General features: G+C 48.2%; 1 protein-coding gene across 2 annotated transcripts in view; it reads left to right on the forward strand.

Annotated features, from left to right (window-relative positions):
- Nucleotides 1-26,088, forward strand: part of LOC146067135 (pepsin A-like) — a 231,818-nt gene that overhangs the window by 143,671 nt on the left and 62,059 nt on the right. For both annotated transcript variants that reach the window (XM_083179162.1, XM_083179171.1), the window contains one exon: nt 22,979-23,129. In XM_083179162.1, the coding sequence (XP_083035288.1) occupies nt 22,979-23,129 (151 nt within the window). The remainder of the gene's footprint in view (nt 1-22,978; nt 23,130-26,088) is intronic.

Here is a 26,088-nt window from a genome sequence, read left to right on the forward strand (position 1 = left end):
GCAGTTTGCCCCAGTATTTTATGTAAAATCATGTGGTAACCAGCCAACACTGTGGAATATTTTGGTACGAGCAAATGCTTTTACTGTTCATTGGAGTGAATTTATATTCCCCCAAAATTAAAAGTATAATTAAGATACAATAGGGCGGCACTCAACGGGTTTGCATGATGTTAAGAATTGCAGACCAACAACTGCTTTCAACGGCCTGACGTTTCGGTAAGTTTTATTACCTTTTTCAAAGACAAACAATAGACACTTACTTTATAGGGAAGGACACCCGTGCTGGCTCCGGCTGCTCCACACCCGCATCACGGCGGCGCGTCTGACTGACGTCATCAGACGTCGTCGTCCGTCCAGTAGGCCGCTCTGCCGGTAGCGTTACCATGGAGACTCCAGGCCACCTTAAAAACAATAACAAGAAATGTGCTGTTTAAACAAGAATGAAGACATGAGATAAAGGCATCAAATAGCCTAACATTGTAATGTGGTTTCCAGGAGAATGAAAATCTGCACAGGGTGAGCTAGAGGGGCGAGATATTACATGGAACAGCCTAAAGAAGAATATTCACTTAACCCTGCCAGGGAAACCATACAAATCCATCTCGCTTCCAACTGAAGCAAGTTCTTCTCCCGGTCGCCCCCTCAAATGTTCTGCAGTGCCTGATCATCACGGACGGTGTAATGGTTACATTACTGCCTCACAGCACTGAGGTCATGGGTTTGATACCCACCATGGCTCTAACTGTGTGTAGTTTGTATATTTTTCCCGTGTTTGCCTGGGTTTACTCCGGGTACTCCGGTTTCCTCCCACAATCCAAAAATATAGAGGTAGGTTAATTGGCTTCCAACAAAAATGAACCCTAGAATGTCTGTGTGTGCATGTACATGTGGTACATGGTGATGTGAATTTTCAACTATACTCTGTAAAGCGCTGCGTAATATGTATGTGCTATATAAGAAACAGTAAATAAATAAATAAATATTATATTTCATTGTGGCAAGAAATGTCTGTGGTCTTTAAAATGTCTGGCCACAGGTTGTTCCGAGGGCTCACCCTCCAGTGCATGCTTAATAGCCGAGCAATGCATCTCCATCCGTTCCTTAAAAATTCTGCTCATTTTGCCCACACATAAGAGCCCACATGGGCACCTTATTATGTAGACAACAAATCTACTGGAATGTGTAAACACCTTCTTGATGTATGACCCGTGTGCGGGTGTGTAAAGGTGTCCCCCTGCTTAAGATAACCACCAGTCACACAACGATAGTTGCCAGTTGTGAGGAAGTGTGATGTTTTGATGGCACCTCAGTTTTTACTAATTGATCATGAAGGCTGATCCCTCTCTTATAACAAGGCATTACTCCCACCTTTTTTAAGGCTGGCAGATCATGGTCTTGGCTGACCAAGGGCCCAATTTTCTTGACTGTATTCACCAACACGGAGCTAGCCGTTGTCATCAAATACGTGTTGATGAATTGTTTGGATTTTGGTTTGCATGCTCGGGGTGTGACAGGGAGTACCCGTGCTTTGGCTTGCACCAGCATTTGATGATTGTCTCCTCTACTTTCACATTTTTCAATCATGAGATCCATTTGAGCTGCGGCCACACTTTCGTCACTGCAGATCCTCCTCACCCTTAGCATCTGGGAAAAAGGCAGCCCCCATTTGGCCGCAGGTGGGTGGAAACTGGATGCTTCCAGTAAGGTATTACGGTCTGTTTCCTTACGGTAGACCGATGTTGTCAATTCATTACCACAGATCGTAATCTATACATCCAGATAGCTTTTTTAATAAAACAACAAACTCATAAAGGTTCATGAGAGCCTTATGAGTTTGTTGTTTTATTAATAAAACTTTTTGCATTATATGACCAGTCTCTGAAGTGCCGCAGCTATCACCACAGCTACTATATATATATAGAGAGAGAGAGAGAGAGAGCAGGATTCAGCGGCACTCGGAGTCCAAATAAAGAAGCTCATGCATTGGTAGGTGATCAAACGTTTTCGATGTATTAAAACCTCTTCATCAGGATAAATGTGCGACCATACAGACATACCGTAATCAGACATCTGAACCTCACGTGCAGTCACCCCCTGCCGGAGTTGGTCCAATGCGCCCACAAATGACGTCATCAGCCGGTACCGTAGTTAGGGTGATGCAATGTCAACAAAATATACAATGCATTGTAAAAAAGGCACCGTGGTGAGACAAACATGAAAAGAAAAACAAACTGTACAACAGTACAAAGCAAAAACAAAAACATCAATTTAAAGATGTAAATCAGACGTATGAAGATAAAAATGAAGCATAATCGTATCCGTCTATACTAAAGCTAAGCGTCCGCAGTATAGGCATTAGCTTTTCTATATCCGCAGTATAGGCTTTTCGTTTTCTATTTGGTGGTCACTCTACATGAAAAAAAGCTAATTTAGCTCAAAAAGTAATAATTAATTAATAATGTTATTAAATATAACTACACTATGTGATTAATCGCGCCCTCCGGCCGCTCTTCACACCGTCGTATGATGGGGGATTCGTGCAGACCCGGCCATACCCACTGCTGCGTGCGGGGGGGGGGGGGGGGGGGGGGGGGAAGGTGCGGGCAGACCCGCTGATCCAGCAGGAGGTGTGGGCATAGCTGCTGCTCCGGCAAGGGTGGTGGGTGTGGGCAGACCCGCTCATCCAGTGGGGGGGGGGAGCCAGTGGCAAACGCAGGATTTTCAGAAGGGGGTTTCCAGAGGGGCGGAGCAAAGCACGGAGACGGACACTTAGGTGACCCAGTATATGCCGGGTCAGTTAAAGTATTATAGATAGACCAAATGTATATAAATAATAATTAAAACACACATATATATATATTTATATATATATATATATATACACATATACATACATACATATATATATATATATATACACATACATACATATATATATACACACATACATACACATATATATATATATATATATATATATATATATATATATACATACAGGGGCGTCAACAGCAGTGTAGACCCCTGGGCATAGCAATGTATTGGGGCACCTACCGATCCCTAAGCGGTAGGAGTGGGGGAAGCTTTGATGTCCCGCGGGTGGTAGGGGGTATTATATCAACTGCTCAGTATGTAGGGCCTGGATCAGTAATTTCAACTAATTACCCCTTTACTGCACAGATGGGGTGGGAGAAGGGGGTATTGGGCTGAATGAAGGGGCCCTGATACATAACTTCCAGGGTGGTAGAGGATGTTTAATATGCAGAGGAGGGGTGTATAGTGGAGTGGGCTTATTATTTATAATTTTCTGGTGGGAGGACAGCTTGCTTGACTGCAGATATCTCCAGTTCCCAGAAATAGATTTCTTAGATTTTAAGCTACTAGTGTCCATCAAAGGGGGAGAATATACCCTCAGAAAAACTCTAAGTCAGACAGAACCTAAAATATCTGACTGGGAAGAGCAATTAACAGGCTTGGATGGGGACCGCTGCTTTGAAGTCAGATATCTCCGGTTCCCCAGGGCCGATTTTTTTAATTCTTGTACCCATGGAAAGAGGGGACCCTCAGTTTTCAGCCTAGGCCCCTTAGACTCCTGGGGGGGGGGGGGTTCTGGGTACTCAGAAACCCCCCCTGTGTGCGCTACTGGGAGCGGGCATACCCACTGCTCCAGGGGGGGTTGTGCAGGCATACCTGGTGATCCCGGGGGGGGGGGGGGGACTTTGTGGGCTTTGCTGTGGGGTGGGGGTGCACTGCTGCGGTTGGGGGGTGTTTGCGGGCAGACCTGGTCGTGGGGGGGGGGGGGGGGAAGCAGGCAGACCCGCTTCTGGGAGGGTGCGATTGCAGTCTTGCCTATGCGGGGGGGGGAGTACGGGCAGACACGATCGCGGCAGGGGTGGGGTGGGGGCAGACTTGCTGCTTGCGGGCTGGTGGGGTGGGTGTGGGGGCAGACACTTTGGAAGGGGGGGTGCGGACAGACCCGCTCGCAGGGGGGTGTGTTTGGTACAGGCAGACCCGCTTATGGGGGGGTGTGGGCAGACCCGTTCGCACGGGGGGAGGGGTACGGGCAGACCCGCTCGTGGGGGGGTTGCGCGGGCAGACCATCTTGCGGGGGGAGGGGGGGTGTGGGCAGAGCCGCCGCTCACCTACACCAGTTGGTAATGGTGGATGGTGGGCGTGTGATGTAGCCCTGGTTGTTGGCGGGGGGGTGGTGTTTTCAAATGGAATGGTGGTGTGTATAACGCTGGTCTTTTCCCTAGGGGGGTTTCCTAAGGCAGAAACTATGTGTGTATAACACTGTCATTCACTCTTGTAACCCCACCCAGCATTATACACACAGGGGATGAGTGACAGATTTGGCTAAATATATAAGAGATGTTACCGCGGTGCCTTCCTGTATTTGTAATAAACCACACTCCTCGTACTATGAAAATATAAAGATATCATTATATTCAAGTGTGTGGAGTGCCGTCTTCTTCCTCTATGCCCTGCTGTAGGATACGAGGAGTGTGGTTTTTATATACAGTATATATATATATACTGATTACTGACACCGGGTACAGGGCCATTACATGACTTGGTGTATCATCCGGCCGTGCGTCTGAGCCTACACAAAGTGGGCATCTTAGTCTCTGCCCAGTCAGACCAATGCTTGTATGCCAGGGGCAGGGATAGTACTGGCGCTTAATCAGAAGGGCTGTCCTTGTGATTAGTGCACAGCAGGATAATCTGTCGTCCTTGAAGAGGGAGACAATAATCTTATGAATGTAATCATAATGTACTGCAAATATGTAATTGTGGACAGAGCCGGTGCCAGCAGAGTCATGCATTACCTTGGCTGCCGTCCCACCAGCGCCTGGCACCTGTGTAGTAGTGTCTGGAATAACCCATAGTGCCATAGTCCCGTAACATCCAAACAGGAATTCCAGGATCAAACATGTTGCCCGTATGTTATGTTATATGGTATATACATCTGCAAGTTGTTTTACCACCTGGAAAATGGTTTATCATTAGGGGTGTGACTGATGACTTTACCATATGAGGCCGGATACCTCCCTAATGTATTATTTATAGTTGGAAACCGTTGTATAACGCACTGCAAGATGCAGGTGTTACCAGCTACAATGACTTAGAAAGCTTTATAAATAGGGATGTTTTATCCAAACCATCTGTTTTTACTATTAGCATTTTATTGAGAAAATACAGCGTCACAGATCCAGGACTTTTTATTTTATAAAGTTATAACCACGACCATTGCACAGAGGGGGATTGGAAGCTAAAAGTGGCTCTGTAAATACATCAGAAATCATGTAAACAGAGTAGAAGGAGCGTAAGAAACCATAAAGTACAGATAGCATCCAAGTAACCACCATACAGTACAGATAGCATCTCAGTGACCACCATAAAGTACAGATAGCATCCAAGTAACCACCATAAAGTTCAGATACAATCTCAGTGTCCACCATACAGTACAGATAGCATCCAAGTAACCACCATACAGTACAGATAGCATCCAAGTAACCACCATAAGTACAGATAGAATCTCAGTGACCACCATAAAGTACAGATAGCATCTCAGTGACCACCATAAAGTACAGATAGCATCTCAGTGACCACCATAAAGTACAGATAGCATCCAAGTAACCACCATAAAGTACAGATACAATCTCAGTGACCACCATACAGTACAAATAGCATCCAAGTAACCACCATAAAGTACAGATAGCATCCAAGTAACCACCATACAGTACAGATAGCATCCAAGTAACCACCATAAGTACAGATAGAATCTCAGTGACCACCATACAATACAGATAGCATCCAAGTAACCACCATAAAGTACAGATAGAATCTCAGTGGCCACCATACAATACAGATAGCATCCAAGTAACCACCATTAAGTACAGATAGAATGAAAGTAACCTCCGTAAAGTACAGATAGAATTTCAGTAGCCACCATAAAGTACAGATAGCATCCCAGTGACCAACATAAAGTACAGATAGCATCCCAGTGACCACCATACAGTACAGATAGCATCTCAGTGACCAACATAAAGTACAGATAGCATCTCAGTGGCCACCATACAGTACAGATAGCATCTCAGTGACCACCATAAAGTACAGATAGCATCTCAGTGACCACTGTAAAGTACAGATAGAATCCAAGTAACCACCATAAAGTACAAATAGCATCTCAGTGACCACCATACAATACAGATAGCATCCAAGTAACCACCATAAAGTACAGATAGCATCTCAGTGACCACCATAAAGTACAGATAGAATCTCAGTGGCCACCATACAGTACAGATAGCATCTCAGTGACGACCGTAAAGTACAGATAGAATCAAAGTAACCACCATAAAGTACAGATAGCATCTCAGTGACCACCATAAAGTACAGATAGAATCTCAGTGGCCACCATACAGTACAGATAGCATCCCAGTGGCCACCATACAGTACAGATAGCATCTCAGTGACCACCATACAGTACAGATAGCATCTCAGTGACCACCATAAAGTACAGATAGCATCTCAGTGACCACCATAAAGTACAGATAGCATCCCAGTGACCACCATACAGTACAGATAGCATCTCAGTGACCACCATAAAGTACAGATAGCATCTCAGTGACCACCATAAAGTACAGATAGCATCCAAGTAACCACCATAAAGTACAGATAGCATCCCAGTGACCACCATACAGTACAGATAGCATCTCAGTGACCACCATAAAGTACAGATAGCATCTCAGTGACCACCATAAAGTACAGGTAGAATCCAAGCAACCACCATAAAGTACAGATAGCATCCCAGTGACCACCATACAGTACAGATAGCATCTCAGTGACCACCATAAAGTACAGATAGCATCTCAGTGACCACCATAAAGTACAGATAGCATCCAAGTAACCACCATAAAGTACAGATAGCATCCCAGTGACCACCATACAGTACAGATAGCATCTCAGTGACCACCATAAAGTACAGATAGCATCTCAGTGACCACCATAAAGTACAGGTAGAATCCAAGCAACCACCATAAAGTACAGATACAATCTCAGTGACCACCATAAAGTACAGATACAATCTCAGTGACCACCATAAAGTACAGATAGCATCTCAGTGACCACCATAAAGTACAGATAGCATCCAAGTAACCACCATAAAGTACAGATACAATCTCAGTGACCACCATACAGTACAAATAGCATCCAAGTAACCACCATAAAGTACAGATAGCATCCAAGTAACCACCATACAGTACAGATAGCATCCAAGTAACCACCATAAGTACAGATAGAATCTCAGTGACCACCATACAATACAGATAGCATCCAAGTAACCACCATAAAGTACAGATAGAATCTCAGTGGCCACCATACAATACAGATAGCATCCAAGTAACCACCATTAAGTACAGATAGAATGAAAGTAACCTCCGTAAAGTACAGATAGAATTTCAGTAGCCACCATAAAGTACAGATAGCATCCCAGTGACCAACATAAAGTACAGATAGCATCCCAGTGACCACCATACAGTACAGATAGCATCTCAGTGACCACCATAAAGTACAGATAGCATCTCAGTGGCCACCATACAGTACAGATAGCATCTCAGTGACCACCATAAAGTACAGATAGCATCTCAGTGACCACTGTAAAGTACAGATAGAATCCAAGTAACCACCATAAAGTACAAATAGCATCTCAGTGACCACTGTAAAGTACAGATAGAATCCAAGTAACCACCATAAAGTACAAATAGCATCTCAGTGACCACCATACAATACAGATAGCATCCAAGTAACCACCATAAAGTACAGATAGCATCTCAGTGACCACCATAAAGTACAGATAGAATCTCAGTGGCCACCATACAGTACAGATAGCATCTCAGTGACGACCGTAAAGTACAGATAGAATCAAAGTAACCACCATAAAGTACAGATAGCATCTCAGTGACCACCATAAAGTACAGATAGAATCTCAGTGGCCACCATACAGTACAGATAGCATCTCAGTGGCCACCATACAGTACAGATAGCATCTCAGTGACCACCATACAGTACAGATAGCATCTCAGTGACCACCATAAAGTACAGATAGCATCTCAGTGACCACCATAGAGGATACAGATAGCATCCCAGTGACCACCATACAGTACAGATAGCATCTAAGTAACCACCATAAAGTACAGATAGCATCCCAGTGACCACCATACAGTACAGATAGCATCTCAGTGACCACCATAAAGTACAGATAGCATCTCAGTGACCACCATAAAGTACAGGTAGAATCCAAGCAACCACCATAAAGTACAGATAGCATCTCAGTGACCACCATAAAGTACAGATAACATCCAAGTAACCACCATAAAGTACAGATACAATCTCAGTGACCACCATAAAGTACAGATAGCATCTCAGTGACCACCATAAAGTACAGATAGCATCCAAGTAACCACCATAAAGTACAGATACAATCTCAGTGACCACCATACAGTACAAATAGCATCCAAGTAACCACCATAAAGTACAGATAGCATCCAAGTAACCACCATACAGTACAGATAGCATCCAAGTAACCACCATAAGTACAGATAGAATCTCAGTGACCACCATACAATACAGATAGCATCCAAGTAACCACCATAAAGTACAGATAGAATCTCAGTGGCCACCATACAATACAGATAGCATCCAAGTAACCACCATTAAGTACAGATAGAATGAAAGTAACCTCCGTAAAGTACAGATAGAATTTCAGTAGCCACCATAAAGTACAGATAGCATCCCAGTGACCAACATAAAGTACAGATAGCATCCCAGTGACCCCCATACAGTACAGATAGCATCTCAGTGACCACCATACAGTACAGATAGCATCTCAGTGACCACCATAAAGTACAGATAGCATCTCAGTGACCACTGTAAAGTACAGATAGAATCCAAGTAACCACCATAAAGTACAAATAGCATCTCAGTGACCACCATACAATACAGATAGCATCCAAGTAACCACCATAAAGTACAGATAGCATCTCAGTGACCACCATAAAGTACAGATAGAATCTCAGTGGCCACCATACAGTACAGATAGCATCTCAGTGACGACCGTAAAGTACAGATAGAATCAAAGTAACCACCATAAAGTACAGATAGCATCTCAGTGACCACCATAAAGTACAGATAGAATCTCAGTGGCCACCATACAGTACAGATAGCATCTCAGTGGCCACCATACAGTACAGATAGCATCTCAGTGACCACCATAAAGTACAGATAGCATCTCAGTGACCACCATAAAGTACAGATATCATCCCAGTGACCACCATACAGTACAGATAGCATCTCAGTGACCACCATAAAGTACAGATAGCATCTCAGTGACCACCATAAAGTACAGATAGCATCCCAGTGACCACCATACAGTACAGATAGCATCTCAGTGACCACCATAAAGTACAGATAGCATCTCAGTGACCACCATAAAGTACAGGTAGAATCCAAGCAACCACCATAAAGTACAGATAGCATCTCAGTGACCACCATAAAGTACAGATAGCATCTCAGTGACCACCATAAAGTACAGATAGCATCCAAGTAACCACCATAAAGTACAGATACAATCTCAGTGACCACCATACAGTACAAATAGCATCCAAGTAACCACCATAAAGTACAGATAGCATCCAAGTAACCACCATACAGTACAGATAGCATCCAAGTAACCACCATAAGTACAGATAGAATCTCAGTGACCACCATACAATACAGATAGCATCCAAGTAACCACCATAAAGTACAGATAGAATCTCAGTGGCCACCATACAATACAGATAGCATCCAAGTAACCACCATTAAGTACAGATAGAATGAAAGTAACCTCCGTAAAGTACAGATAGAATTTCAGTAGCCACCATAAAGTACAGATAGCATCCCAGTGACCAACATAAAGTACAGATAGCATCCCAGTGACCACCATACAGTACAGATAGCATCTCAGTGGCCACCATACAGTACAGATAGCATCTCAGTGACCACCATAAAGTACAGATAGCATCTCAGTGACCACTGTAAAGTACAGATAGAATCCAAGTAACCACCATAAAGTACAAATAGCATCTCAGTGACCACCATACAATACAGATAGCATCCAAGTAACCACCATAAAGTACAGATAGCATCTCAGTGACCACCATAAAGTACAGATAGAATCTCAGTGGCCACCATACAGTACAGATAGCATCTCAGTGACGATCGTAAAGTACAGATAGAATCAAAGTAACCACCATAAAGTACAGATAGCATCTCAGTGACCACCATAAAGTACAGATAGAATCTCAGTGGCCACCATACAGTACAGATAGCATCTCAGTGGCCACCATACAGTACAGATAGCATCTCAGTGACCACCATAAAGTACAGATAGCATCTCAGTGACCACCATAAAGTACAGATAGCATCCCAGTGACCACCATACAGTACAGATAGCATCTCAGTGACCACCATAAAGTACAGATAGCATCTCAGTGACCACCATAAAGTACAGATAGCATCCCAGTGACCACCATACAGTACAGATAGCATCTCAGTGACCACCATAAAGTACAGATAGCATCTCAGTGACCACCATAAAGTACAGATAGCATCCAAGTAACCACCATAAAGTACAGATAGCATCCCAGTGACCACCATACAGTACAGATAGCATCTCAGTGACCACCATAAAGTACAGATAGCATCTCAGTGACCACCATAAAGTACAGGTAGAATCCAAGCAACCACCATAAAGTACAGATAGCATCGAAGTAACCAACATTAAGTACACATAGCATCTAAGTGACCACCATAAATTACAGACTGAATCCAAGTGACCACCATACAGTACAGACAGTATCTCAGTAACCACCATAAAGTACAGACAGAATATCAATGATCACTGTCATGAACCTGACTTGGTTCACAGTTATTTCCTGAGGTTTCTATGCCTGTTTGTTTCCTAGCTGCTGCTGCAGCTGCTCTGCATTTTCAGTGATTAGAACTCCTGTGAAGCTCCCTGAGTTCAGCACCAGTCACATGATCCCAGGTAATGCTGACCACACATCAGACCAACTTTCCTCCAACCATCCAACTAGTTGGTTGGTTGGACTGAAAATCTGGTACTGTATGGGGGCAAATGTCAATAAGCAATGTGTTCACAAACTCAGGAGAATGGACAGAATTTATTCAGTGAAATTGTTTAAATCAAATAGGTCCAACTACAGTACATTGTCTGAGTGACAGTTGTTGTTCATTTTCCGATTTGGGAAACAAATTACTTCATTATAAATTACATTTGCTCCTATCCAGTACCAGGTTTTTATTCCATCCGATCAACTAGTTGGTTGGTTGGAGGAAAGTTGGTCTGATGTGTGGCCAGCATAACTCAAGGCATACTTCCTGGTTCTGTCTGCTGCTGCAGACAATCAAGCAATCACCTGGAGGAATATAAGCCAGCTTCCCAGAGTCCTCCTTGCCTTGAACAAATGTTCTTTCTGCTTCCTGTGTGGTTACCCCAGAGACAGAGAATTCCAAGGCTCCTGGCTATCCAGTCTCCAGCGATACCTGCTCCTAGTGTCCTGCTGCTACTTACCTGGTTCTGTTCATCTCCAGAGACTCCTGCTAATTCCATCACTGCGGTTGAGTGAGCAAGTTATCCCCCGCAGAGGATACCGCTGGCACTGGCTAGCAAATCCCCACTAGCTCCTAGGCTAGACCCCTTGGCTCCCAGGCCAAACTACCTTCAAACCTATCAGTGACTTTTTACCATCACAGTCCTGATCTGTCGACAGGCACTGTCTACCTCACAGTCGACACTCAGCTTCTGCCGTCTATCCGTGACTAACAACATCTGTGTCATCCCTGACGTCCATCAGTTGCTGCATCCCAGTATTGTCACATTATCATCTGTTGTCGACATCCTGTGTCAACTGTTTTCCAAAGTGCCTCCAGAGACTCCGACATTCTCTCCTGGTTATCGACATCATAGACCAACGACTCCCAGGTCGTCATCTCCGGCTTCCAGGCCATCCCACAGCTCCCAGGCTGCCAACTGTCATCACCGGCTCCCAGGCCATCCCGCAGCTCCCAGGCTGCCAACTACAACCTCGGCTCCCCGGCCGCCCCAGTGATCCCCAGTGATCCCCAGTGTCGGCTTCCAGGCTGCTCCAGTGATCTCCAGTGATCCTCAAGTATTCCCCAGTGATCTCCAGTACTCCCTGTGTTCACCCTCGTGTCTTCTCCGGCTCCCAGGCCGCATCCCGTGGTACTGAGGGGTGAATTTATGAAGCTTGGAGAAGTGTTATCTATCCCCATAAAGAACGTTATGAGCAAGGTGATAATGGTTCAGCCAATCAGCTCTTACCTGTCAATTTACATATTGTAGCTGATTGGCTGAACCATTATCACCTTGCTCATAACGTTCTTTATGGGGATAGATAACACTTCTCCAAGCTTCATAAATTCACCCCTCAGTCCCCTATACTGTGAACGGTCTGTTATATGCATCCATCCGTACCCTCCGTGTTGCTGTCAAGCATTCAGTGCCATCGGTCACCATCGATGGTTTAAGTAACCCTCAACATCATTGCTCTAGAGACCCCAGAGTATCTAACCCTGCAAAAGCCACAGAGGAACCTGGGCAGAGGGCCGCGACCTGGTCGGCAGTTGCAGCTAAGTCCATATCCCCTTGCGGGGGTCCCTGGTGAATACCATTGTCGGCTTAGACCCCGCGCCTCTGCTTTAGGTCCCAGCCAATCCTCTGTGTCCCCAGCAGGTCATCTTCCTTGATCCACCGTGCATGAGTTCCGACTACCTCAAACCTCCTTCGTCCTGCTACACAGCGCCCTCCACTGGTCCACCACGGTCACAGCCGGGAACACAAGGAACCCCGGTGCTGACAATCACCATAAAGTACAGATAGCATGCCAGTGACCACAATCAATTACAGATATAATCCCAGTGACCACAATAAATTACAGATAGAATCCCAGGGACCACCATAAACTACAGATACTGTAGCATCTCGGTGACCACCATAAAGTATCGACCACTGGTCGCCAACCCGTCGCTTGTGCGCTATTTGTAGCTCACTGTAGCGATCCAGGTGGCTCGACCATTGCAGCTGCCTACCCATCTGCCCGTATGGGCCCCTCTACCACCCGTGCCTCCCTCCCTCATCCACTGCTGCTTCCAGTTCTGACAGGAGGAGAGCACATCACACGCCTCTCCTTCCCCTCACTGTGTATCCCTGTGACTGACTGGGCCATCAGCCAATCAGAGCTCGCGGGCCGGCAGCCAGAAGCTTCAGAAACGTAGACGTTTTCTCTTTGGATTGTGCTCTGTGGACGTTGTCTGGACCTATACCTGAGGACTCCCTTTGACAGGTGGTGAGATCCGGATTCACCATTTGTTTTCTATGCAAGTTTCGAGGGCTGGATTTGTTCCATGTTCCTCCACCATCTAGAACTTGTGCACCATCACGACATCTCTGGAGTTGGAGTTTAGAAAGGAGGGACCTTCTGTATGTTCGTATGACTATACTTTTCCATTCAGGCGGAGAAGAGGATCGTAACCTCGTTAAGAGGGGCGTATGGTATTTAATTACGTGTGTATGCTGTCTTATCCCCTTATTCGGAGAAGAGGATCGCCACCCGAATAGGAGGGATGTATTGTTTTGTCTTTAGGCGCCAGTGCAGGGGACTTTCTTCCTTTGTCTATTCCATTTGTTTTCTTGATGGTGTCAGGGTCACCATTTTAGTTTGTCACCCACCACAAGGCAGCCTTTAAGCGCACTGCCATCCGAAACTTTCTAATTGTACGTCCTGATCGCCTTCAGCCACTATACGTCCATAATTCGTCCTGATCGCCTTCAGCCACTGTACGTCCTGATCGCCTTCAGCCACTGTAAGTCCTGATCGCCTTCAGCCACTGTAAGTCCTGATCACCTTCAGCCGCTGTACGTCCTGATCGCATTCAGCCGCTGTACGTCCTGATCGCATTCAGCCGCTGTACGTCCTGATCGCCTTCAGCCGCTATAAGTCCTGATCGCCTGCCTCCGCTGTACATCCTGATCGCCTTCACCTGCTGTACGTCCTGATCACCATCAGCCGCTGTACGTCCTGACACCATCAGCCGCTGTACATCCTGATCGTCTGCAGCCGCTGTACGTCCTGATCGCCTGCAGCCGCTATACGTCCTCATCGCCTTCAGCCGCTGTACGGCCTGATCGCCTGCAGCCGCTGTACATCCTGATTGTCTGCAGCCGCTGTACGTCCTGATCGCCTGCAGCCGCTGTACGCCCTGATTGCCTGCAGCCGCTGTACGTCCTGATCACCTGCTGCCGCTGTACATCCTGACTGCCTTCAGCCGCTGTACATCCTGATCGCCATCAGCCTCTGTACGTCCTGATCGCCTGCAGCCGATGTACGTCCTGATCGCCATCAGCCGCTGTACATCCTGATCACATTTAGCCGCTGTACGTCCTGATCGCCTGCCGCCGCTGTAGGTCCTGTCCCCATCAGCCGCTGTACGTCCTGATCGCCTGCAGCCACTGTACGTCCTGATCGCCTTCATCCGCTGTACGTCCTGATCGCCTGCAGCCGCTGTACGTCCTGATCGCCTTCAGCCACTGTACGTCCTGATCGCCTTCAGCCGCTGTAAGTCCTGATCGACTGCCGCCGCTGTACGTCCTGATCGCCTTTAGCCGCTGTACGTCCTGATCGCCTTCAGCCGCTGTACGTCCTGATCGCCTGCCGCCGCTGTACGTCCTGATTGCCTGCCACCGCTGTACTTCCTGATCGCCTGCCGCCGCTGTACATCCTGATCGCCTGCTGCCGCTGTACGTCCTGATCGTCTTCATCTACTGTACGTCCTCATCGCCTTCAGCCGCTGTAAGTCCTGATCGCCTTCATCCGCTGTACGTCCTGATCACCTGCCGCCGCTGTACGTCCTGATCGCCTTCAGCCGCTGTATGTCCTGATCGCCTTCAGCCGCTGTACGTCCTGATCGCCTTCAGCCGCTGTACGTCCTGATCGCCTTCATCTACTGTACATCCTCATCGCCTTCAGCCGCTGTAAGTCCTGATCGCCTTCATCCGCTGTACGTCCTGATCGCCTGCCGCCGCTGTACGTCCTGATCGCCTGCCGCCGCTGTACGTCCTGATCGCCTGCTGCCGCTGTACGTCCTGATCACATTCAGCTCTGTCAACCTTAGCCATGTAGATCTATTTCCTGTGTCGATCTAAGCCCCTTTGACCTTGGTCTTGGTGGCCCCTATGTATGACCTTCGCAGTGCTGACCAAGGGATCACATCCCGTCCTGTGGTTGGGGATGTCCTAGCAGCGGCAGACCAGCCCTATATCCGGAGACTGTCTGTGTCAGGACCAGCAGCTGCCTGCAGGAATACATTGGTATATTCCCTCATTGTTCCTATTTGCGGATCTGTTGAGCAATGTAAAGTTTATGTCCAAGTAGAGAGCGATTACATGGAAGGTGCCTTAGAGGAGAGGTGTCGGAGAGCTGCCATAGGTCAGACAGATAAGTTATGTCACCAGGGATTTGGCCAGGAAGGAGACTTATAAAGCCGGAGCCAGCACTTCTCACACACCAGAAGCTTTGCCACTGGGAAATCACTATGAGGTTGCTGCTGCTGTTACTGTGCGTGGCGATTGCACACAGTGTAGTACAGTAAGTGACATTCTAATACTGCATTGTATGTAAGCTCTGGGGCAATGTTACTAAATCCACTATCGGCTTGTACCACACTGGCCTACTTGTGATGTCAGGGAGATTGTGGAGGTGGCACCTAGAAGCGCAGTGGGCGTGTCCTGCTACATCCGGGCGGCATCATACAATGACTTACATCCTAATGAGCCCCTGAGCAGTCAGTAACAGCTACTGTACTTGTTGGAGAATAGTCACTGATACGTGTCAATGGCTTGTTCATGTGTGTCACACGTGGTTCCCTGTAAGTGGCCACGGGAAACCTTGTTTACAGGAGTAATATGACAGGAGCTGCACATCCTAAGGGGTCATACAAGCTGTTTATAGCAGACGGCACCTATGTGAGAGAAGAAGGCCTTTCTGCACATACCAAAATAAAGAATCAGTATGTGGGGACATACAGCAGGGTAAGGACATACAGCGGGGGTGAGGACATACAGAGGGGGTGAGGACATACAGCGGGGTGAGGACATACAGCAGGGTGAGGACATACAATGGGGTGACTGAGGCCATACAGCAGGGTGAGGACATACAGCGGGGTGAGGACATACAGCGGGGTGAGGACATACAGCGGGGGTGAGGACATACAGCGGGGTGAGGACATACAGCAGGGTGAGGACATACAACAGGGTGAGAACATACAATGGGGTGACTGAGGCCATACAGCAGGGTGAGGACATACAGCGGGGTGAGGACATACAGCGGGGTGAGGACATACAGCGGGGTGAGGACATACAGCGGGGTGAGGACATACAGCAGGGTGAGGACATACAGCAGGGTGAGGACATACAACGGGGTGAGGACATACAATAGGGTGAGGACATACAACTTGGTGACTGAGGACATACAACGGGGTGAGGACATACAGCGGGGTCAGGACATACAGCGGGGTCAGGACATACAACAGGGTGAGAACATACAGCAGGGTGAGCACATACAGCAGGGTGAGGACATACAGCAGGGTGAGAACATACAACAGGGTGAGGACATACAGCAGGGTGAGGACATACAGCGGGGTGAGGACATACAGCGGGGTGAGGACATACAGCGGGGTGAGGACAAACAGCGGGGTGAGGACATACAGCAGGATGAGGACATACAACGGGGTGAGGACATACAGCAGGGTGAGGACATACAACAGGGTGAGGACATACAACAGGGTGAGGACATACAACAGGGTGAGGACATACAACAGGGTGAGGACATACAGCGGGGTGACTGAGGACATACAATGGGGTGAGGACATACAGTGGGGTGAGGACATACAGCGGGGTGAGGACATATAGCAGGGTGAGGACATACAATGGGGTGACTGAGGCCATATAGCAGGGTGAGGACATACAGCAGGGTGAGGACATGCAACGGGGTGAGGACATACAACAGGGTGAGGACATACAACGGGGAGACTGAGGCCATACAGCAGGGTGAGGACATACAGCGGGTGAGGACATACAACAGGGTGAGGACATACAACAGGGTGAGGACATACAGCAGGGTGAGGACATACAACAGGGTGAGGACATACAACAGGGTGAGGACATACAACAGGGTGAGAACATACAGCGGGTGAGGACATACAGCGGGTGAGGAAATACAGCGGGGTGAGGACATACAACGGGGTGAGGACATACAGCGGGTGAGAACATACAGCGGGGTGAGGACATGCAACAGGGTAAGGACATACAACAGGGTGAGGACATACAGCGGGGTGACTGAGGACATACAATGGGGTGAGGACATACAGTGGGGTGAGGACATACAGCGGGGTGAGGACATACAGCGGGGTGAGGACATACAGCAGGGTGAGGACATACAATGGGGTGACTGAGGCCATATAGCAGGGTGAGGACATACAGCAGGGTGAGGACATACAGCAGGGTGAGGACATACAACGGGGTGAGGACATACAGCCGGGTGAGGACATACAATAGGGTGAGGACATACAACTTGGTGACTGAGGACATACAACGGGGTGAGGACATACAGCGGGATGAGGACATACAGCAGGGTGAGAACATACAACAGGGTGGGAACATACAGCAGGGTGAGGACATACAGCAGGGTGAGGACATACAGCAGGGTGAGTTCATACAGCAGGGTGAGGACATACAGCAGGGTGAGGACATACAGCAGAGTCAGGACATACAACAGGGTGAGAACATACAGCAGGGTGAGGACATACAGCAGGGTAAGGACATACAACGGGGTGAGGACATACAGCGGGGTGAGGACATACAGCGGGGTGAGGACATACAGCAGAGTCAGGACATACAGCAGGGTGAGGACATACAGCGGGGTGAGGACATACAGCAGGGTGAGGACATACAGCAGGGTGAGGCCATACAGCAGGGTGAGGCCATACAGCAGGGTGAGGACATACAGCAGTGTGAGGACATACAACAGGGTGAGAACATACAACGGGGTGACTGAGGCCATACAGCAGGGTGAGGACATACAGCGGGTGAGGACATACAGCAGGGTGAGGACATACAACGGGTGAGGACATACAGCAGGGTGAGGACATACAACAAGGTGAGGACATACAGCAGGGTGAGGACATACAACAGGGTGAGAACATACAGCGGGTGAGGACATACAACAGGGTGAGGACATACAGCGGGTGAGGACATACAACAGGGTGAGGACATACAACAGGGTGAGGACATACAGCGGGTGAGGACATACAACAGGGTGAGGATATACAGCGGGTGAGGACATACAACAGGGTGAGGACATACAGCGGGTGAGGACATACAACAGGGTTAGGACATACAACAGGGTGAGGACATACAGCAGGGTAAGGCCATACAACAGGGTGAGAACATACAACGGGGTGACTGAGGCCATACAGCAGGGTGAGGACATACAGCGGGTGAGGACATACAGCAGGGTGAGGACATACAACAGGGTGAGGACATACAGCGGGGTGAGGACATACAACAGGGTGAAAACATACAGCAGGGTGAGGACATACAACAGGGTGAGAACATACAGCGGGTGAGGACATACAACAGGGTGAGGACATACAACAGGGTGAGGACATACAACGGGGTGAGGACATACAGCGGGGTGAGGACATACAGCGGGGTGAGGACATACAACGGGGTGAGGACATACAACGGGGTGAGGACATACAACGGGGTGAGGACATACAGCGGGTGAGGACACACAACAGGGTGAGGACATACAGCGGGGTGAGGACATACAGCGGGGTGAGGACATACAGCGGGGTGAGGACATACAGCGGGGTGAGGACATACAGCGGGGTGAGGACAAACAACAGGGTGAGGACAAACAACAGGGTGAGGACATACAGCGGGGTGAGGACATACAGCGGGGTGAGGACATACAACGGGGTGACTGAGACATTACAATGGGGTGAGGACATACAGTGGGGTGAGGACATACTACATACAACTGGATGAGAACATACAGCAGGGTGAGGATATACAACAGGGTGAGGACATACAGCAGGGTGAGGACATACAACATACAACTGGATGAGAACATACAGCAGGGTGAGGACATACAACGGGGTTAGAACATACAGTGGGGTGATGACATACAGCAGGGTGAGGACATACAGAAGGGTGAGGACATACAACATACAGCAGGGTGAGGACATACAACAGGGTGAGGACATACAACAGGGTGAGAACTTACAACATACAACTGGATGAGAACATAAAACGGGATGAGGACATACAATGGTGAAGACATACAAAAGAGTGAGAACATACAACAGGGTGAGGACATACAACGGGGTGAGGACATACAACGGGGTGAGGAGGACATATAACGGGGTGAGGACATACTTTACGAAGATGCAATGTAATGTCTCTAATGTCCACCAGGTGGCAGGTAAGGTCATTTCCCCAAGGGGCACTGTAATATCTCTAATGTCCACAAGGTGGCAGAGCTGTGCTGACAGTATGGCTAAGCGTGGTTTACGGTCTCTTGGTTCCTACAACATACAGTAATTATTTTATTGATCCTTAAAATAATGAATACATTTCCCTGTGGTACAATATAGGGAAATGTATAGTACTACCAGACTAGATATAAATGTAGAAGATGTCGGCTCTGATAACTCGGCTGCCAGGTATACCTCACCTGGCTGCACTGGGGTGGGATATGGTTTGGCTAATATACAGTACTGGTCTCTTACAGGGGCATGTGACGTGACACGTGGGACTGTGCTGGGAGGTCACTAAGCGCTGCCTTATAGCTGCCACTGTCTGTCTAATAGGTCCATTTGTTATGGTAGCATATTATTATTATTATTATTATTATTATTACAAACCACCCAACTATTCCGATTACAGTGGGACAGTCCCGCTATTTGGACACTGGCCCGCTGTCAGTCCTGCAGGTGACAATGTCCTGCGGGCTCAGGAGATTATGGCGATCGTTGAAGAAATGATGTGCGCAGGGCATCTATTCCATGCAAGGAAGAGGGAGGGAGGGCTAGGGAGTGGGCTGGGGGCTGTCCAGTCGTTAGGAAAGGCCACGCCCAATCTCCACTTAGCCACGCCCCTTCTTCAGACCAGGCGCACCTTCAAGCCGGGCAGGTCCCGATTTGGGGATTAGCAAAGTTGGGAGATATATTATTATTTGGTAACAGTTTCTTATATAGCAGTGTATTCCTTTGCACTGTACAATTGGAACCAACAGTGATAGAACAGATCTGGTAATAACAGACTGACATAGAGGTAGGAGGGCCCTGCTCACAGGCTTACAATCTATAGGGAAATGGTCATTGATACAGAAGGATAGGTGCCATCTATTACATAATAGTCATGTGTGTGGTTCACCTGTGCACTTAAAGTTGTGTTGAATTTCGTGGCCATCTTTATTCATTTGTAGGTAATCTCCCGGATATGATTGGACACTTTCCGAAAATGCACAAACTCTAAAGTTGTTTGGAATCATTGCTGCTATGTGGTTGTCACTTTTATATATATTTTAGTAAGGGACTTACTTTATATTCACGTACCTGTAGTACGGCGGTCAAACATCTTTTCTTGAACCCTGCGCCAGTCTGTGTATTCCACATATTTTGCACAGAGATGTGGTATAGATTGAGAAAAACTGAGGACCCAAGACCGTGCCCTAAAGTATCCAACTAATACAGGTAGCAGAGAGGGGTGCGGACTCCTCTGGTTCCCGACTGCTCCTTCGCATCGGCTCCTCTGTGATGTCACCTCCTGGGCAGGCTCCTCTCTTTCAGACACAGATGAAGACAACCAACCTCTCCTCGGTTCTGGGGATGTCTCCTTCGGTCCTTTTTGGATGGACAGCAGAAGCCACCATTAAATGATGGCTGGGCATCGGCCATTGAATCTTTCGATGTGCTGGTCACTGACCATCGCATCAAAAGGATTCAATACAAACAATATCCATATGATTGGCGCATGTCAAAAAAGCCCTTTTTTTTGCGCATCCGCAAACATTTTCAATCTGGTCATACACTGCAGCGTGGCTGGCTGATAGGCAGGACCATCGGAACACTATCAATGTTTTCCATTTGATGGTGGCAAACATTGGAATGCCACCATTGAATTGTAAATCCACTACCATTGAAACAAAAAACATCGTTGGTACTGAAACGCTATGCGATGTCCATCCCTACTCATTTCCATATGATATCTGGATCTTCTCCATTTCCAGTCTGGACACAGTCTCCATTTCCAGGCAAATCCTGATTTTCCTCTGGTTTCAATCCAACAACAGTCTCCTTCGGTTCCAGCCGAATCCTGTTTTCCAGTCTGGTCACAGTCTCCTTCAGTTCCAGATGAATCCTGATCCTCCTCTGGATCCAGTCTGGCCAGTCTCCTCTGGTTCCAGTCTGGACACAGTCTACTCTGGTTCCAATCTGGCCAGTCTCCTTAGGTCACAGCCGAAGTCTGATTCTCCTTTGGATCCAGTCTGGCCACAGTCTCCTTCAGTTCCAGATGAATCCTGATCCTCCTCTGGTTTCAGTCCAGCCACAGTCATCACTGGTTCTAGTCCACCCACCATTTCCTTTGGTTCCAGCTGATTCCAGAATGCCCAGGTTCCAGTCTGGCCACAGTCTCCTTTGGTTCCAGCCTGATCCTGTTTCTCCTCCGATTCCAGTCCGGTCATATTCTCCTTCAGTTCCAGATGAATCCTGATCCTCCTCCGGTTCCAGTCTGGCCACAGTATCCTTTGGTTCCAATCCGGCCACAGTCTCCTTCAGTTCCAGCCGAAGCCTTATTCTCCTTTGGTTCCAGTCTTGCCACAGTCTCCTTAAGTTCCAGGCGAATCCTGATCCTCATCCGGTTCCAGTCCAGCCACAGTCTCCTCTGGTTCTAGTCCACCCACAGTTTCCTTTGGTTACAGCTGATTCCAGTATGCTCAGGTTCCAGTCTGGCCACAGTCTCCTTCGGTTCCATCCTGATCCTGTTTCTCCTCCGATTCCAGTCTGGTCATATTCTCCTTCAGTTCCAGATGAATCCTGATCCTCCTCCGGTTCTAGTCCACCCACAGTTTCCTTTGGTTCCAGCTGATTCCAGTATGCTCAGGTTCCAATCCGGCCACAGTCTCCTTCGGTTCCAGCCGATTTCTGATTCTCCTCCGGCTCCAGTCCAGTAACATCACCTTCAGTTCCAGCCCATTCCCTTACTCAGGACCAATGTTACCAGCAGTGTACTCCTGCTTTTTCATCACACCCCTTGGCCCTTGGACTCTGGCTCCCACTCCGTGGGCTACCCATCTATGTGGGGGAGTCCTATTAAGGCCCAAGCTTCCATTTTCCATTTCCAGACTCAGTCCTCAGGTGTGACATATAAGAGGCACCACTACTACTATGGGCACTATACACCCTTCCTTCAGCATGATCCAGATTGTTCCAGGTTTTACATTATCCCATATAAGCAGCCACAATGTAGTGATGAGTGTCAGCTTCGTTAGTAAGAGCAGTGCCATCACTATGGTGCCATGAAGAACAATCTGTGCAATACTGACATGTCCCCAGCCCCTCTGTCTCCATGAATAGCGCATGCACACAGTAAGTTACTCCAAACTGCCCCCCCCCCCCCAACCCCCACCAGACACTGCGGCCCTGCAGGGGGAGCTGAGCAATAAGCAGGGGAATGATACTGCGGCTGCTCACAGTGAGGTCATGCAGAGTACATGTATGTTTCTTCACACGCGTGTGTCAGTTATAGACAGCTACTCCTGTGTCTCTCTAGGCTGCCTCTAAGTAGGAGAAAGTCGCTGAGGAGATCCCTGCAGGAACATGGACGTCTTACTGAGCTCAGTGCTGCTATAAAAGATGTGTCCAGCAAATATTCCTCCAAGTCCCAGGGAACCGCCACAGAGCCGCTACTCAGCTACATGGATGTGAGTATAAGTGTGATGTTGTCAGACTACGTGTAAGTGTGTGCCCGATACCTGATGCTCCTGGTCTCCTTTCCGGCACTGCTCGTCTGCGACCTGCCTGCTTCACTCGCCTGCAATTCACAGGGCGGAGGGACAAAGGCACCCCAGGGAGACAATACCCCAAAATACCCCACAGAATGGTCACCACACGTTAGGACGGTGATCAACAGTTTTATTATAGTGACAAAAAGGGCCGTGGATCACCGCTGTGTGAACGACTGAATGATACAACAACAATGACCATTGACAGCTTATGAATGGAAACGACTTTCTTTTGTTGATATTGTGCGCGATGGGGTCACTGCAGTACCATAGACTGCACCTCGCACAATACGCTTCAGACAAATGTTACACAGCGTTTAACAAATAAATACATGAAAGGCAAACGAATAATAACACACTGTTAAAGGATATCGTGCGCAATGGGGCCACACGGAACGCCTGTGGGCCACAACTCGCACAGTATACCGCGTCACCCTGCAAGCAATTACAACCTGTAACCAAAAACTTGTAATAACATTTAAGAGAAAGACAGTAGTATGCAACAAATGATACCCTATAATGGTACGGCAAGTGTCCAGTTATCCAGAAGTCCCTGAACTGCGCAGTTCTCTAGAGCAATTATTATTATTATTATTATTTTATTTATAAGGCGCCACAAGTGTTTCGCAGCGCCGTACAAAGGAACAATACAGGGAGACAAAACTTGGCATAACATTGAATAAATAACAAAAATACAGTACAAATAAAGAGCGCCACAGATCAATACACATTACAGCTTGGGTATAAGTAGTAAGGACTCAATCAACATACAACTAGAGGCTTGATGCCAATGATGGAGATGAGTATGAAGATGGTCACTGAGTGTTGGATTAAAGGAGAGCTGTGAGTGAAATGTGAAGAGAAGTGGGCTTTGACAACAGGAGGGAAGAGGGCCCTACTCGGAGGAGCTTACAATCTAGTAGGAAGGGGAGACAGACAGATTACAAGAGGTGCAAGCGAGGGGGTGGTGGTTAGATAGCAGGATGTGAACAGGCAAGGGGTCGGAGAACCATCTGGTTTATGCAGTGGAAGGGTACGCTCTGATGAATAGGGTATCCTTTGGCCTAGGTGCACCGTGAATTGTGGTAGCAGCTAATACTAGGAGTTGTAGTCCAAGGCAAGTTAGGTCCTGAGCTCTGGCACAATGCCAACACGGGGGTTCCTTCACAACAAGGGGGAAAGGTCCAGTAACAGCTAGACTGACTGTGATGCTGGCAGGTGGCAAGTTCTCCTGTAATTTGTCCTATCAGCCTGTAAAACAGGCCAGTTGATATGTCTCTCTTCACTGGGGGGAATCACTCCTGCAGCAGACCAGTAGGGATAGTCCCAGAAAAAATCAACCATAAAAAGTGACAGGTTTACGACTATTCATGAATTAAAAGGGTCAAGGGTCACAGATGGTCTTGTTTTGGTTTTACAAACTGGCCCAACACGGCTGATTGTTGTTACATCTGTTGCAAGCAATGACACTGTCAGAAAATAGTAAAAATGTGAAATGTTTGAAATGGTTGTTCAATATGTCCAATATTTTAAAATGAATCATGTATATAAGCCCAGCTATGTTGAAAAGGTTATGATGTGCGGCTGACTTGTTCATATATATTATGAGCGACGGCCAGTGGGGCTGTTTTTCCCCCAATTCCTACGCTAAACATGTACAGTGCACAATCTGAACATGTTCAGAATTGTTCAATGGCAAAGAGAACCGAGGGCTGATTAAGCTAGAGGTGCCATAAACTGCTGAAGGAATCTGAGATGCCTGCACTTTAAGTTGTGTTGTTAAGGGGGCTATGATGCTGCAGCAAATAGCCAATTAGGGAGCAGGGGAGGAGTTCCTGCAGTTAGGAATAGCCAGAGGGTCAGGTGATCTGCCTCTCTGGTCCGAATTTCCTGGCTGCAAGGTGTGTTCAGAACCCCCTCCTGTACAACCACTTTGATTCTGCTTAAATTCCTTTACATCCCTCATAATCCTCACATCTCATCTTTCTTTATATATCTCTCTCCTCTCTCTCCTCTCTCTCCCCTATCTCACTCTTTTTCCGGGGCTCTGACACTGCAGCGTGCTCCTCAGCAGTACGGCCTAGTTATGCCGCGCCCGCGTAGATCGCGTAACCCACCCGCCCGTTACCTGGATCAAGGCTCCCCCTCTGATCCTGCCCCGGCTGGCGGCGAGCCGGCTGGGCGGGGAGGCAGAGCGGCGGCGAGACCGGGTGCGCGGCGGGACGCAAGGGGGGCCGCGTCGTCGGCTGATGACGCGGTCACCCGCGGCATTAGGCCGCGACCGCGCAGGGAGGTTAGTGCGCCCGCCGGGGGTAGTGGAGGCTCCCCTGGGGGCAGCGCGGGTCCAAGGAGGGGTACCAGGGCAAGGGGAAGTGCAGCAGGGCCCGCGATAGGCGCTCCCACGGTGCGGCAAGATGGCCGCCGGGCTCCGGCAGCGCGTAGCGGCCCACAGCATGCCCAGAGTGCGCACACTCCTCCAGCATCCAGGAGGCCGGTGGGGAGGGGGGCGCAGGTGGCTCCTGCCAATATAAGGTTAGCACATGACGGAGCTACAGCTCCGCTTCCATCAACCCCACGGCGCCTGCCGGCGGGGCCCCCCATGACTCCCCTGCAGAGAGCTAGGAGAAGGTGGCTCAGCAGGGCCCGCTTGTTATCACAGGGCCATAGGCCATCACAGGGTGGAGAGTCTAACATCGCGGCTCCAGCCCCTCCCCTTGCGCAGACATCTTCACAGGCTGTTGACATGGCTGTGGTGAGGCAGCTAGTGGCTATGCTGACACCGCTGGCGGATCAGCAGCCTACACCACACACCGGGACAGGACCGGGGTCCCCGCCCCCCACTATCCCTGCTGCTGGTACTATGGCTGAGGGAGAGCCT

This window comes from Crinia signifera, chromosome 1 (assembly GCF_055691185.1).
Source record: "Crinia signifera chromosome 1, ASM5569118v1, whole genome shotgun sequence".
NCBI classification, from domain to species: Eukaryota; Metazoa; Chordata; class Amphibia; order Anura; family Myobatrachidae; genus Crinia; species Crinia signifera.